Below are 16,673 nucleotides of genomic sequence, written 5' to 3'. Positions count from 1 at the left end.
AGAACTTCATCTCTTGCTTATTTCCTCGAAATATTATCTTCTTTTTGCTACCCAAGGTCTGAAGTCTCACTTTCCTATTCTTACAATCTATCTGGGCGTTATTCTCTGACAACCAATCCATTCCTAAGATAACATCAAATTCTCCCAACTTAATAGGTATCAAGTTGGCATAGAAATAACGTCCCGCTATCTCAATATCACACTTCGGACACACTTGGTCGATAACGAGAACTTGGTCCTTATCAGCTAATTCTATCATTAATGCTTGTTCTAACAACTTAACTTCGCAATGCAGTTTATCGACAAAAAATTGAGAAATAAATGACCTTGTAGCTCCAGAATCAAATAAAACTTTAGCATCTACGGAGCTGACTGGAAGCGTACCTGCAACCACGTCTGAACTCTGAACAGCATCCTTCATAGTCATGTTAAATGTCCTGGCCTTTGGCTGGTCCTTTGCTGGTGGTCCTTCAATCCTTGGCACATTCTGAGATGGAGCACATGTGAGCCTTGGTGTGTTACTCATTGTACCTTGTGTTGGGCAATTCCTGGAAATATGCCCTGGCTTTCCACACTTATAACAACCAGTTCCCAAATTATGACCTTGAGTCAGATTCTGACACATATTAGCAAAGTGTCCCTTCCTGCCGCACTTGAAACATGTCACATTGGCATTACAATTCCCAAAGTGCTTTCTACCACAAAACCGGCAATCTGGTACTGGTGGACGATTGGGCCTCTGCTGATTTGAATTCTGAAAATGGTTGCCTTGTCCTCCATTTCCTGATTGTGGTATTCTGAATCCAATATTCCTATTACCCGGAAATTCTGGCCTTTTGTTGAAACGGCTCTGGAAATTACCCTGCTGTTGACCTCCTTCTGAGGTTTCTATTTTCCTTTTCTTTCCATCCTTTCCTTTCTGAGACATGTCACTTTTACTTTCAATCACCATTGCTTTCTGAACCACTGCCACTTATGAAGTCAACTCAAACATGGTCACTCTGTTATGAATCCAAAACTTCAATCCCTGTTCAAACCTTCTTGCTTTCTTTTCATCAGTATCAACCTAGTCTGGCACGAACCTTGCTAACTCAGTAAACTTAGCCTCGTACTCAGCCACAGTAAGATCTCCCTGGGTTAAGTTCAAGAACTTGATCTCCATTTGGTTCTTCATATACCTCGGGAAATACTTCTCCAGAAACAGCTCAGTAAACCTTTCCCAAGTTATAAATTGACCTCCTTCCAATGCTCGCGTGGATTCCCACCAATAGTTCACCTCACCCTTCAGAAAGTAGCTTGCAAACTTGGTCTTCTGTTCAGTCCCTGCTCCGACTAATTCAAAAGCCTTTTCCATCTCCTTGAGCCATGCATTGGCTTCCACATGATCAACACTTCCCTTGAACTCAGGTGGCTTCACAGCTTGAAATTGCTTAAAAGTCACTGCATGTGGTGCTGCTGCTTGCTGTTGTTGTTGTTGCTGCTGCGTAAGATGTAACATCTGTTGCTGCATTAGTCCCAACATCTGGACAATCGTTGGATCCGTACGGCTCTCGGTACGATCCTCTCCTGAATTATTCCTCCTCTTTGGTGCCATTATTCTAATAAGAAAACAAGCAACATATATAATAATCTGTCAAGCATTGTGTCAAATATGTAGCAATTCTTTAGCATATCAAAATTCTCAAGCGTTATCTTTTCTCAAAATATCATAAACTTGCTACCATATTAACACAAACGATATGATTATCACATAATCCTGCTAATTATCTTGGTAATAACAACACAAAGAAACTTTACGAAGAATTATCCAAACCTTTTAAATCCTTGCTCAAAATCTCAAATAAACCAACAAACAGTGAATAGGGTTGCAATGCAACCTTCCAACCTCTTTCATCCATTCTTACCATTCTCAAACCAACACAATAGCAAAGCAATGGCACAAAAGCTAAGAGCTAAACGCAAAATAGGAAACCTAAACAACTTAACTATAACCCAGCCCAATAACCTAAATTTAACTCTATAAGAGCTAAACTACACGCGCCTATCTTATGTGATCTTCCTATGACTCATCTATGACAATCCTAAGCCTGTTTCAGTGACCATAACTTGTAGCTCTGATACCAACCTGTGACGCCCTCCAAACCCGGGGTCTAGATTTGGGGGTCACTAGCCACTAAACTATAATAAAATAATCACAGCGAAATAATATAACAAATATGACCCCTTGCATGCACTGGATCGATCACAGGTTATAGTATGGAACAAGCACTAATACAAACCAACTATTATTACAAACCGTAAGTCTAATTAGTTTTACAGATTATTCAAATTTTATTACAAACCTCTAAACTATTCAAGCATCCCAAAATAATCTACCTGTAAAATACACCAAACTATCTACAAGCACTCGACTTCGTGTCAAACCTGGAACTCAAGCCTGCTCTGGCTTAGCTGAAAGATTAGATTCATAAACAAGTATGAGGGAAAGAAATGCTCAGCAAGCAGTATAAAATGTGCTTGAAATGATAAACCACATTTTGATAATAACTGAACAACAGGATAAAATCAGTGATATTTGATAAATAATAAAAGCTTCACAAGCTATCAGCAATAAACGAAATTTTTTCGAGTGGAATCTAACTCCGACGGACGTACTATCACATGCTGATCAGCCCGTGTGATAGCACAAGGTCATGATTCATAGAAACATGTCCCCAAAACATGAGTACTCAAATAAAAAGGCAATATATCTGCCTGTGGCACAAATTGTGTCATAATATTTTATATAATATATAGAAATAGCAATCCGCTGGACCGTCCATCCCGGTCACTTACGCATTCATCCAATCCATAAAACATTTTGATCAAAGGAGCCGAATCAAAAGACATCCTTAACTGTATAACTCCCCATTTCTCATGGTACAGAGCTATCTCAACAATCGATGGTGAAATAACTAGAACAATTAGTTATTCGCTAATCTCAATTCAACGTTCCACTGTATAGAGTGATTTATAGCGAAATATAAAACGTTTAACTATTCTGAACTTAGAATAGTTTGGAAATTGAAAGAATAAATTTCAGAGTCAATATCACTTGAATGATAAGTGAAGATATAAATATTTGCATAATATGATTCGAAATAAACATCACTTGAACGATAAGTGAAGTTAGGGGTACTTGCCTGGTATGCTCGATAACTTCTTACTATAACTCTGCTTATAGCTACTGGCTACTATCTCCGTCTAACACTTAACCGCACTTCTTGCCACTCGATTCTATAAACAAAAGGACTATCTTAATTGACAGAACCCAACTCAATCGACGTAACTATACGTCTTAACATCTACCCGATCGTTTATAACTAATCATGGCATTTTAAAACTGTAAACAGATAGCATGCATATCACGTAACAAGTAATCATGACATTCGTATAACACGTAATCACATATTTCATGTAACACATAAGTCAAATCATTAAAAGATATGTCTTAGTGCATTCAGAATTAAAATCAAGTCAATATTAGCATTTATCGATCAAATACCGACTCAAACTGATACACAAATTAAATTCCATTGCAATACAAAAGAAATTAGGACTTAAAAGTATTTTTATTGAAAGCGTAATATTTTTCTGAGTCTGTACGCGTTCGTTTTGTATTAAACGGACGAACGGTTTAATTATTATGAATAAAATAAGAAATAAATGGAAATAAATTAATTAATAATAATATTAATAGACTTTTAAATACCAAAATATAATTTTTAAAAGCTTAAAAATAATTTTTAGGAATTATTTGAATTAATTATAAATAATTTACATTTATTTAACTATTTATAAATGAAATTAATTGATTAAATGATTTTAATCAATTAATTAAATTCATAAATAATTAATTAAAATAAATTATAAATAATTAAATAAAATTAGATTTTGAAAATAATAAAATAAAATTATTTTAGGAATTTAAAATAATTAAAAAATAATTTTTAGAATTTAAAATAATTATTAAATGATTTTTAAAAATAAAAGAAATGATTTTTTTTAAATTAAATTGAATTTTTGAATTAAAATAAAAGGAAAATCGGGAAACAGTTTAGGGGAAAGGGGTTAGGGTTTGGGTGGATTGAATCCGGGTTTTAAATAAAAAAAAACGGGTCGGGTTGGGGCTTCAACTGGGTTGCCAAGAACTCCGGTTGAAGGTCGACCGGAATCTGGGTTTTGCCCGGAAACAGGCGACTACGCCGGAGTCCGGCGAATTCCCGGCGCCACTGCAACACCCTCATTCGACTCCGTTTCACTTGGTTTTTGTACTGAATCGATCCCAGACCATTCCCTGCACAAAATCACCAACCCAGAAGTCCCAAAAACAGTTCCGAACAAATTTCCGGCCACAAACCGGTGATTACAATCGGAAAAATACAAATCAGAGCAATTCCTAACCAAACTCAATAACTCCCGTACCAAATCAAAGCTTACAATCCCCACAACCTATTCAGGTGATCCATAAACATCAAAAACTCAGGAACAATCAGAAAAATCGAATCAAAAAAACTGATAAAGCCATATACTCGAACTTACTAAAATCTCAATCAAAACTAACAAAATAACACACCAAATTACTCCTCGTAATCCCAGAAACGATTATCAATCAACAAAAATAACAACCAAGTATTCAAGAATCAAAAACGAATTTAAATAGCAAAAAAATAAAAAAAAATGAAATCACAGAAGAGTTAACCTCTGTTTAAGATATTGGTATCAACAGATAGAGCTTGACGAGAGTTTCAAATCGACTATTCGAGCGTCACAAACGGATCCCAGAATCACCTTCAACTTTGGATTTTAATTCTTACCCTCAAGAACACCCCCAAGAATAATTATTGATTTTCTTTATTTTCTAAAAATTTTTAATGAAAAAAATAAAATAATAAAAACAGCTGATATTTATATATGTACATAAATTAATACCCCAAAATAAATTAAGGGTGTTTTTATTCCTAAATTACAATAATTAAGCTCCAAAATAATAATTACGGGGAATAATTTTAAAAATAATAAAATATAAAATTAATGTCAAAATTCCCCAAAAATTGCGAATAAATCAAAAATGCAAAGATATTGGATATTTGAGATACGAATAATTTTATAAAAATAAAAATACGAATTTTGTGGACTTTAACGTCCCGGTGAGGTCCCGGTCCGTTGAGTTTTAAAAAACAGGAACGACTCCTAAATTACCAGAAAATACCGAAAACGCCTAGAATACATTCAAACGCGCATAAAATGAAATAAAATGAGTACCTTAATAAAGACACTAATAAACAAGCGTCCCGATTGCAGATAGATTCATATAATTGCAGTTTAAACATATATTAAACAATCGAAAAATTTTCTGGCCCGCACGGAAACACACATAACAACTATAACATCTAATATCATGGCAATAATCACTTTAAATTTATAAAACACATAATATTTATTTATTTAACATATAATATCCACATAATATTCCTGGATATTACAAAAATTGTGTACAATTGAATGATGTTAGATATAATCGATGATATCTGGACAAGAAACTATCAGAAGTTCATATCAACACTTATATCAGTATTTACTGAAGAGTGACGTCATCGGTACTTATATCAGTACTTGATGATTAGCAAATGATGTCATCAGGATTTGTCACTTCAATAGATATTCAAGAAGGAAACGGAAAGCAGAAATTCAAGGTGGTGAAGGACTTTATCTCAGAAACAATCATACACGGAATGGTTTCCTTATTGTAATAGAATAGGATTCCTTATTTGATTGTGTAAGTTGTGCTCTATATAAAGCACAGATTAGGTTCATGCTATAAGCATTGCGAACATTGTTATATCATTCGCATTATCTAACATCTCTCAAGGATATTTGTTCATCCTTTCGAGAGAGTACGTTTGTAATCAGTTTTTATCTGTTAATATAAAAACTGTTGATTTTGTTGAAGTTTTGTCGAATTATTTGCATAAACTGTATTCACCCCCTCTACAGTTGATTACGGACCTACCAATTGGTATCAGAGCTTGCTGTTGATATACAAACTGTTTAAGATCTGAAAATCAATCTTTAATGGTAGACAAAGAAGCACCACAGAATCCCCAACCACCACCCCCAGTCACATCACAGATCAGCAGCAACATGAGTAGCTATGAAGCCATCAAGGTGTTAATCCTGAAGATACATGAATATTCAATCGGGAAAGTCAGGATGACTATGTGCTTGGAAGCCACGGATCCACGGATCGGGGTTGGGTTGGTTGAGTGAATTTAGTAACTCAACCCAACTAATTCGGGTTTTTAAAATTTTAATCCAAACCAAATCGTTTAAATTTGTAATCCAAACCAATTGTAATACTTCAGTTTGATTGGTTTGGATCGGTTTGATCGGTTTAGTAAATATTTAAAACTAATATTAATAATTATAGAATAAAGCACAAAATCTCAAAGTTTAAAATACTTGAAAATAGTTCAACAAAATATTACAATCATCCATGTCAGATATGGCTTAAATATCCAAAAGAGAGTGATAATACTGTACTTAGTCTTTAAATATTTTTTAAACATTGAATTCGATAAAAGAAAACAATGGCATATTCTTTAAACATTGAGAACTGATTTTATAAGTTATAGATAAATGAGTCTATCTATTAGTCCTGAACATATTCACAATTATAAAATTAATAGATTAACGTGTAATTATAATTTTAATCGAGTTGGGTTGGATTGATTTAAAAATATCGAAACCCATATCTAACCCAATTAAATTGGATTGACATTTTTTCAACCCAAACATGTCTCGGACTGGAAAAAATCAGTTTGAATCGGCCGAAATATCTAAATGATTTATATTGTTCGCTTTTTCTATTTATAAAATTGAATCCATGATATCGTGAGTTTTGACAGAGCAGTACAATTTGCAAGGTACCCGCGAGAGATAATGCGGAGTCACAAGTAGAGGTGGCCAATTGTGCGGGTTTGCACCGCACAACCGGGACCGGCTCGTTCTAAAACCGATATTTATTCGGCCCGGTTCGGCTCGCTAAAAACCCGCACAATTCGTCTGAAGAAACGAGCCGATTACGAGTTAGGAATATGAAAACCAGGACCGAGCCCGCACGGCACGCACGACCTGAACGAACCCGCACGGCCCGGTTGAACCGCACGAACCCGCACGGTTCGCACTAACCCGCTGTCTATTAATATTTATAAATTACTAATATATTGCAAATTTACCAGAGACAACTAACAATGTTAATCAACTAACAGTGTTATAGTCTATGAAAGTTTGTGGTAAAAATCAATTGTGAAAGTTTGTTGTCTTGAAAATGCAAGAACTATAATAATAGTAACAACTAACACAAGAGTAATGCTAGCACATGCATATCAATGATTAAAAAAATTGTAACCTTATAGACACAATGGTGTGAGTCGTGTGACAGACAATGGGGTGTGATGTGACACGACCTGAAGAAAAAAAAAGAAGGCTGGTCCTCTTTCAACCCTCACGGCCCGAGCCTGCGGTTAGTCGTTTGCGGTTTTAGTTCGGCCGATCCCGAATTCTGTTTCTTTGACTCGAGCCCGGCCCAAGCCCGGTTCGCTGAATTACAAGCCGATTCAGTGTTCTATCTTGCAATGTTGAACCCATGTGCGGCCCGGCCTGGCACGTACGGACCGCACAATTGGCCACCTCTTCACAGGAGAGTCTCAAAAGCAGTGTAGTCGGTCGCTAGAGTCGTGTAGACACATCCAGTCAAGGATTAAGTGGAGGACCCAAAAGTGGATGTACAATTGTCTATGGTATTGACGTAAATAACAAAAATACCATTGGACTATCACATGTCTCAAAAATAGGAAATAAAAAATAAGTATATTGATAGGGGTATAAAAATAGAAGTTAGGTGTAGAAACAAGAAAAGGGAAAATGGAAAAACTCAGAAAAAGGAAAGAGGCTCAAAGAGAGAAGGGAGTTTTGCAAGGGGGGTAGTTGCCCCTCTCTGAGCCTATGATTTCCAATTTTCCTGTTATAATCAACAACCCCCCATATACTGTCTGTGTGTCTGTCTGAAGATAATCTACTCTGTGATGATTCTTTTGCAGCTTCAGTCTTTTTCTTGCAACACCAACAACAAAGATACTACTCGTAGTTTCATCTCTCACTTGTGCCATAAACGTTCTATACCAACTGAGCTACACACACTTGCAAATTGCATGTTTCTATATTGATTACTCCCTCCGTCCCCCATTTTTAAAGTATGTTCACAAGAGGCTGTGATGATGAATTCATATTTTTCTGAGTTAAATTGGGCACTGAGTGAACGCGACCTGTATCTTGGCAGGGCAAAGTTGTTGCAGCCATGGCAGTGTTGCCCTCTGCTTGCCTGGTTCTTTATAGATCTGAGCCTTGATTTAGTTATCTCCTCCTTTTATTATATGTAGTTTTAAATTAATTTAGTATGGCTATTTGCCTTGGTACTAATCACTTCCCAGTTCCGATGGCTAAAAAGGGAAATAATACAAGGAAAAAAAAATCATTTTGAGAAAATATGTCTCTAAATTTTAAATAGATAAGATAAATTAAAAAGTTTGTTTAGTGTGGGCCTACATTAGTATAATTTCTATATTATCCATACTTATAGTATTTAATATAAAGACATTAGTATAATTTTATTAAATTAATTATGAAATTATGAATAATCATACTAAAAGACATTAGTATAATTTCATCAAATTAATTAATATAATTTAAATTTAAATTAATATAATTTATATATGATTAATTATACTAAAAGACATTAGTATAATTTCATCAAATGAATTATTTTTTAAATATTTATCATCAAATATATATTTATTTATCATAATTTTATAATTATTCATATTTAAATTAATATAGCATTTTAATAAATAATTATATATACTTCAATATAGAAAAATTTGTTAGGATTGATCAGATTTCAAAAATCGAATCAGTCGTGTATTTTGTAGAAAATTAATCAGTTGAATCAGAGATTTTTAGAATACCGATTAATTTTAATAAATAAATAATTATACTCTATTTACAACAATTTTTAGTGAGTGTTAGTATTTAGTAGATCCTGTAATTTTGAACTCAAAAATAAAGTGTTTAGATTTACATTTTTAGTATATGACACGAAAGTACACATTTACCTTACTTTTACGATACAAGTATACAACACAAACTATATGGCACCGAATTAGCTAAAATAAAAATATTCAAATTTTATTTTTGTGAATTAAAATTTTGATTATGTATATTTATTAAAAAATAAATTTTTTAATTTTATCTGTACAATTAAAGGATCGAAAAATATGTGCCAAAAATGAAAAGGAAACTGAGGAAATTTTTGTTTTTTTAAAACTTCTGGAAGAAGAAAACTTATCTCCCAGAAAAGCAAGACAGACGAATCACGCATGTGACACATTTGACAGGACCGTGTGCATGTGTCAGCGAGTCACACGAACACGGCTTAAGAATTAAGCTTCGTCGGCTTTACTGGTCTGGAAAGCCAAAACTTAAACGCAATTTGTTAATAATAAGACCGGTCAATATATTAAAATAAAAAGTACATGTAACGTTGGCATGTTCGCATAATAACAAGTACTGGTTGAAGAAATCTCCGAAAGAATAGCAAAACACAATCAACAACAACAACAATGGCCTTCCGTTCCATCCTTAACAAAGCTAACCAACAATTTCGAGAAAAGTATGGCCCTTCAACATCTCCTCGATCATTACCTTTCTTTTTTTTCTTTTGTTCCTTTTTTTTAGATTTTTTTATTAATTATAATTTCATGCTAAATTGTTTGCTCAATATGATCCTAACATGTTGTTGTTAATTGTAAAGCATCTTGTTCTCCGCCATGAGCGACGGCGACGCATTGGAGGACGCCGGTACTGGAACACCCTTGTCGAAGATCGCCGGTTCATTTGAAGAGTTGTCGGAGATTCTTAAGTCTAGTTTAGATTCTGATTCTGATTACGATCTCCGTTTGAAACCTTTTTGTGAAGCTTGCACTCTTGTTTCTATTCTCTTTGGTTGTCTCGGTATCGCTTTTAAATTCGCTGAGATGGAGTATACTGCCAAGGTATTCTTCTTTGATTTTTTAGATTCGCAACCTTTATTGTATTGTTGATTTTTTTATGAAATTTATTTATTGCTAATTAATGTTAAGATCCAGTTGCAAAAAGTTGAAAAAGTTACCGTTCCTAACCAAGGTAGAGTTGATCATATTTATGAACTGAAAATTTTGAATTCAGCCTACTCATATCTGATCTCTATTTTAGTTTACCGTAACCTGACATGTATAATTGTAAAGGCTAACTTAGAAACTAGAGATTGTAAAGCCTAACTTAGAAACTCGAGATTGTTGTACAGGCTAACTTAGAAACTAGAGATTGTAAGGCCTAACTTAGAAACTAAAGATTGTAGTCCGAGCATTGTTAATGGACTGGATTCGGTATATAACTATAGTAATACACTAGTTGTACGTTGATACACTTCCAGAGTTCCATGTTACAACAATCTAACTTTAAGTTTAAAAAAAAATCAAGGAGCCCGGTAAATGTCAATGGCACCAGATTCTTCAGTATATTAATGATCTTTAAATCATTAGGCTCCATAATTCTCCAGAGCCAGCCTGATCATGTCAGCAGTTCAATCAATTGAAATTAAAGAAATCTGATGACATTATTAGATAGCATGTGATTTGCCAAAACGTTGTGTTCATAAAGATTAAGACCCTGTTTTTTCAATTAAATTATTGGATTGCATGTTATGTTTGCGGGGGCATTCGTTGCTAAGTCCAGTATGAGAGGCTGCATAACTCTTGCTTTATCTAATGGTGTCTTTGGGCCTGCTCCGTGTAACTCATCCCGACACAACTGTTTGAACTTGCAGGTACGTGGTCTTACGGAAGCAGCAGGCAAGTATGAAACTTTAAATAGAATACTTGACCATGATATGAAAAACGACACTGTGAAATCACCGGGAAGCCTATCACGTAATCTACGCAGAGTTAGGCAGGGCCTTGACCTCATTAGAGCTTTATTTATCAACTTTTTGTCAGCAGGGTATGTCTCAACTCTCCACTATATCTGGTTTTTATTATTTGATGTTAACATATATTGTCATGAGAGTCCAACTTTCTGATGATTAAGTCGAATTGAATTTGTATGACTGAGTTATGGTGGAGCTAATAAGGAATTTTTTTCTTGTTTGATCTTGAACTTGGATCCTTATCAAAGGAGTTAAGCTGGTTGATTTTACCAACTCACACAAAGATTTGACGATTTGTTTGAGTTTGAGTCAAGCCTAAAATGATAATTGGTCTAAAAATCAAATTATGTCTTGTATCACCTAGCCCAACCAATCACATTGGGTTGAAACCCAACAAGTTGGCCTGTCCGTGTTATATGGAAATAGACATGCCAACTATAAAAGAGGAACCGTCATTGAGATTTAAGAATCCTGGCCCCTAAGTAGTCCAGATATTTTATCTCACTGTTGAGGCAATTCACGGTCGCAGCTACTAACATGTGATAGACAAGCCACCTCTGTGTAATCCGCGCATCGATTTTTTATATATGATATGATATAATATAGGCTGCCATTGTAAGAATGAACCCCGGTAGCTCAGTGGTTTAGCGAGTGACAACGTTCAAATTTGACTATAGGGTTTTGTCATGATCTTGAAGCTATGTAAAGGATGTTTGATATTCTGAATACAGGGCAAGAAGGTCCAACATGTTTCTAGTCATCTAGGTGCGTACTGCAGTATTTTGGACCAAGTAGAAAACAGTCTTTTTGTTTAAGAATGTCACTCTGGCTGGTTTGAATCTGTCAGTTTTTGTTCTACACTACTTCCATAATAATATCAATTTTTTTAAAACAAGGAAATGAATTGCAAGGCTGGTTCCTCTGCTTAAGGTTAATTAATATTGATATTAATCTAGTTTTAAGTAGTTATGATGAAAAAGCATGATGCCTTGCACCAACTACAGATGGAGCAAACATATCATTCACCCACTCCCCCCCCCCAAAAAAAATATGTATAAATTAAAATAAGTTATCCTGCTCTTTGTGCTTCTTTCTACGATCTACACATTTATGATACATTGATACTGTATTATTACTCTCCTATATATCAGCTATACATATGAAACTGTTTATGCTTCAGCGATCGTTCTTTAAAAGAAGCGGCTACAACAGCTTATGGAAATGTGTGTGCGCCGTATCACACTTGGGCAGTCAGGACAGCAGTTTATGCTGGCATGTGTGCGCTACCAACAAGACAACAACTTCTGGTAAAGCTAAATGAAACAGGTACGTTTATTTATGGCGTTGTAGGTATATAATATTGTTTGTGGTCCTTTTGGAGGTTTCAGTTAAAATAGTTTTTCCGTTTTTCAGCTGAAACTATTTGTTTATCTGTTTTCTTTATGTTCCTTATTATTGCAGAAGAGACTGCAGAGATGGAAATGAAAAGGTATATATCAGCAGTTGCGCCGATCATACAATATATTGATGATTTATACATAAAAAGGCAAATTAGCTTGGATTGGTGACCATTTTTTGTCGTAAAGATATCCATTTTTGTGCAAGCCCCTACTTTGGCAGCTCGTCTCATTGTTGACATCACTCTCGTCTTGCTGCTTTGACATGACTTTCATAGCATGCACCATATGGACAGCAGGAGGAGCCGAACATAGTTTCTAGGCAATTTAGAGAACATAGAGGTTGCTTGTATATGTATATAAAACATACAACTGAATTTATCTAGGAGAGCTGGGGTTTATCGGTTAGGTTGTATAATCAATTTTTCTGGTCTATATCATGGGCCTTTAATATCAGCCATGGTCAAGTTCATTAACAGTTATGTAATTTGATTAGAATTTTGTTATTTTTTCAAGTGACCTCTTCCTTGGCAAATCTTAGAAACCACAACTGTGAATTAGTCCATGTAATTATGTAAATGCCCATGTTTCAGTTTCAAAAAACCAGGGGATCCTTTAACAAAATAAGACTTCTGTTTTTAATTTTTTTTTTACTTTGTCTAAAGTTTAAACGGGATTACCTACAAACAGGAAAACAGAGTGCACGTGTAGCGAACCCAGTGTCAACTCTTCATTGAGTAATTAATATTTTACACATATTTGAAGTTTTGACTGATATGATATTGTGCCCGTTTGGTAAATCTTAAAATAAGTAACTTATGATTTAAAGTGAATAAGTAATTAATAAGCCATAAGTTAAAAAATACTTATAAGTTATATAAGTGTTTGGAGAATTTAACTTATAAGTCAGAATTATTTTATTTAAATAAATTAAAATAAATAATTTATATATATAATTATCTTAATTCTTATATTTTAAGTTATATTAACATTTAAAAAAATATATTCCAAAATTAAAATTGATAAAAAAATGAAAAATAAAAAATAAGTTGTGAAAAAGTACGTCATTACCAACATTCAACTTATCAGCTTATAAGTTGTAAATTCAACTTATAAGCTGGGTCGACAAACACTCGTCAATAAGCTGTTACGGGCTTATAAACCAATAAGTCCACTTAATGGAATTGCCAAACAGACCCATTTATTGGATGACTCTTAACTTTTTAGATGTCATTTGACATTTCACCTTTATCCCATTAATTAACACAAACTCTTGGATTTTCACTTCTCAAGTAATCTATGTTTTATAAGCCTATATAAGACTTGCATGTACATTATCTTGTGATATCAATATACATGAAATCATAAGTTTTTTCTTACTCTCTCTACTTTTATATTATATAACACGTTATTAGCACGAAAGCTAAGAAGATCTGTCATCAACCTGGTGTGGCAAAAAGAGAAGTTAGTTTAGCAGATTACAAGATTTTCTTTATAACACAAGTACAAGGTGATCATTACTTTTGGTCTCTGCATAAGGTACCATTACTTACCATCTTTTGTACCACCATAGACTACTGTCTACTGATATATTTATGCAGATTTGTAACATTTGTTTGTGAATTAGAATGATTGATTAACGAAAATGTACTTGCTAATTATTCCATGTTATTTTATTTTGTGGCAGTATAATATATTAGTATATATTCTTTTGCACTGATGTATATTAAGGATATGAAGCACAAGTAATCAAATTATTTTAAATGCAGCATCCTTCTATATTCTTAATGATAACATAATTTAGTACTCTTAATTACTTTGATCTCTTAAAAAAGGGAGAATAGATATATTATAGCCTTGTTACTCATGAGTTTTAAAGTCATCATGAAAATTTGAGGACACATGTAATATGTCTTCTTGATGTAATTTCCGGTTAATAACAAGTGGAGGTTGTTCCTTGCAATAAGAACATAAACTTTCGTATTTGGATCTAAGACATTTCCTTAGTGAAATTCATGTAGAAATAAGAGCCAGAATGCTTATTTGTATAAGAGTTGTTTCTGTTTTAGCTGAGAAGCATAGTGTGAAATTTATGCAATGTTCAGGACCTGAGGCTAGAGGTTCATGACATGATGATGTGCTGAAATAAGTTTCTGCAATGTTCATGGCCTGAGGTCGGAAGCTCAGGACCTGATGGTATGCTCAAAATGTTTCTGTAATGTTCAGGGCCTTAGGCTAGGTGTTCAGGTCCTGAGGTGCTGAAAAGTTTTGATTTATTTAGGGTCCGAGGCTTATGCTCAGGGCCTGAACTGGAAGCCAATTGCTAAAACTATATAAACATGTTTTGTATAAATAAGTATATTATACATTAATATTTGAGTGAGGATTGCTTGTTTTCTTTGATAGTATTTTGTGCAAGGTATATTCGCTAATTTTCTAGACTTATACATGTTTATTGGATAATTAATAGAATTTTATTATTTATTAGTGATAATGTCGAATCTTACAAAATTTGAGTTCATTATACATGTGAAATATAAAATTTTGGTGAACTTCTAAATTAAGATATATCATTAACTTGATATTAATGTGTATTATCATTTCTTTTTAGTAATCAAAATGTCGAATCTTACAAAGCTTGAATTCAACGCACATCATGTCACCGAAAAAAATTATTTGGCACGAATTCTTGATGCCGAAATCCGTCTTAGTGCAATGGGCCTCGGTGACACTATAAAAGAGGGAAATAAAACCTCCGAACAAGATAAGGCAAAAGCCATAATATTTCTTCGCCACCACCTCGATGAAGGATTGAAAACTGAATATTTGACTATTAAAGATCCATCAATACTTTGGAAGGATCTCAAAGAAAGATATGACCACCAAAAAACAGTGATACTTCCTAAAGCTCGCTATGATTGGCTACACTTGCGATTGCAAGATTATAAAAGTGTGAGCGAGTATAACTCTGCCATGTTTAAAATTACATCTCAATTGAAATTATGTGGCAAGAATATCACCGATAGAGATATGTTGAAAAAACATATTCCACTTTCCATGCCAATAATATGCTCTTGCAGCAACAATATCGCGAACGTGGATTCACGAAATATTCTGAGCTAATTTCTGTTTTGCTTCTTGCTGAACAAAAGAATGAACTTTTGCTGAAAAATGATCAAGCACGTCCAACTGGCTCAACACCATTCCCTAAAGTGAATGCGGTGACTAATAATGAATATAGAGATAATAAATCATTTGGGTGTGGACGTGGACGTGGGCATAGATATGGTCATGGATGTGGGCGTGGACGTGCCCGTGGTCATGGTTTTGTGCATGGTAGAGGCCGCAATCAACAAAATCCCCCCAACTTTAAAAGGAAGCCTTACTACCTGAAACATACAATAAATGAGGAGAAATCTGAGGGTAGTACGATGTCTAAAAGGGGTGAAAGTACTTGTAGTCGATGTGGAATGAAAGGTCACTGGAGAAGTACATGTCGTACCTCCAAGGACTTTGCTGACCTATATCAAGCATATTTAAAGAATGTTAAAACTAATTTCACTGAACATAGTGATCCTTTGGGGATTGCCTATCTTGAAGCACATCTTGGAAGTGATGATCAAGTTGATCCTTCGGCCTTTACTCACATGGAACTTGGTGATTTCTTTGAAGATGTTGATGTGAATATGCCTAAATTTGGTGGTGATGAACCTAAGAATAACTAAACAAGGCCTTTCATTGCTTGTTGAATTTTTCTTTATTTGGATTGTCGGTTTTAACTTTTGAACTATGATAATCATTCTTATCAGTTGCTTATATATTTTTCTTTTCATTAATGAAGTACTTGAGATGTTCTACCTCTACTTCTAATTTTATTTAATTTTTCGTGAAGAAATATGGTCAGCAGCCTCTCATCATGTGTTATAAAAAATGAGGTCTCTTTTTGTTTGGCGGATAGTGCAACAACACATAAAATTTTGAAAAATAAAGCATATTTTTCGCATCTAACATTAGCCAAAGCTAATGTAAATACAATATCGGGTGCATCAGATATAATTGAAGGCTCCGAAAGAGCAAGTATAGTTCTACCCAATGGTACACGTTTATTGATCGAAAATGCAATGTTTTCCACCCGATCAAAAAGAAATCTTTTGAGCTTTAAAGATATACGCCACATTGGCTATCATATTGAGACGACAAATGAACGTGATAAT

At 34.2% G+C, this 16,673-nt stretch overlaps 2 protein-coding genes across 2 annotated transcripts; both read left to right on the top strand.

Moving 5' to 3' along the window:
• The first annotated feature begins 9,223 nt into the window (after positions 1 to 9,223).
• LOC141667981 (ACD11 homolog protein) lies at positions 9,224 to 13,086 on the top strand. The gene is made up of 5 exons (XM_074474636.1): positions 9,224 to 9,769; positions 9,911 to 10,151; positions 10,964 to 11,136; positions 12,243 to 12,388; positions 12,524 to 13,086. Exons 1-5 carry the CDS (start codon positions 9,720 to 9,722, stop codon positions 12,628 to 12,630), a joined length of 717 nt encoding a protein of 238 aa, XP_074330737.1. The 5' UTR covers positions 9,224 to 9,719; the 3' UTR covers positions 12,631 to 13,086.
• A 1,992-nt stretch (positions 13,087 to 15,078) lies between these two features.
• Positions 15,079 to 16,184, top strand: LOC141664678 (uncharacterized). The gene is made up of 2 exons (XM_074470633.1): positions 15,079 to 15,411; positions 15,540 to 16,184. The coding sequence occupies exons 1-2, from the start codon at positions 15,079 to 15,081 to the stop codon at positions 16,182 to 16,184; spliced, it is 978 nt and encodes a 325-aa protein (XP_074326734.1).
• The last annotated feature ends 489 nt before the right edge of the window (positions 16,185 to 16,673 follow it).

Source organism: Apium graveolens, chromosome 6, assembly GCF_009905375.1.
Source record: "Apium graveolens cultivar Ventura chromosome 6, ASM990537v1, whole genome shotgun sequence".
Taxonomy (NCBI): domain Eukaryota; kingdom Viridiplantae; phylum Streptophyta; class Magnoliopsida; order Apiales; family Apiaceae; genus Apium; species Apium graveolens.
This window is presented reverse-complemented; position numbering and strand designations above follow the sequence as displayed.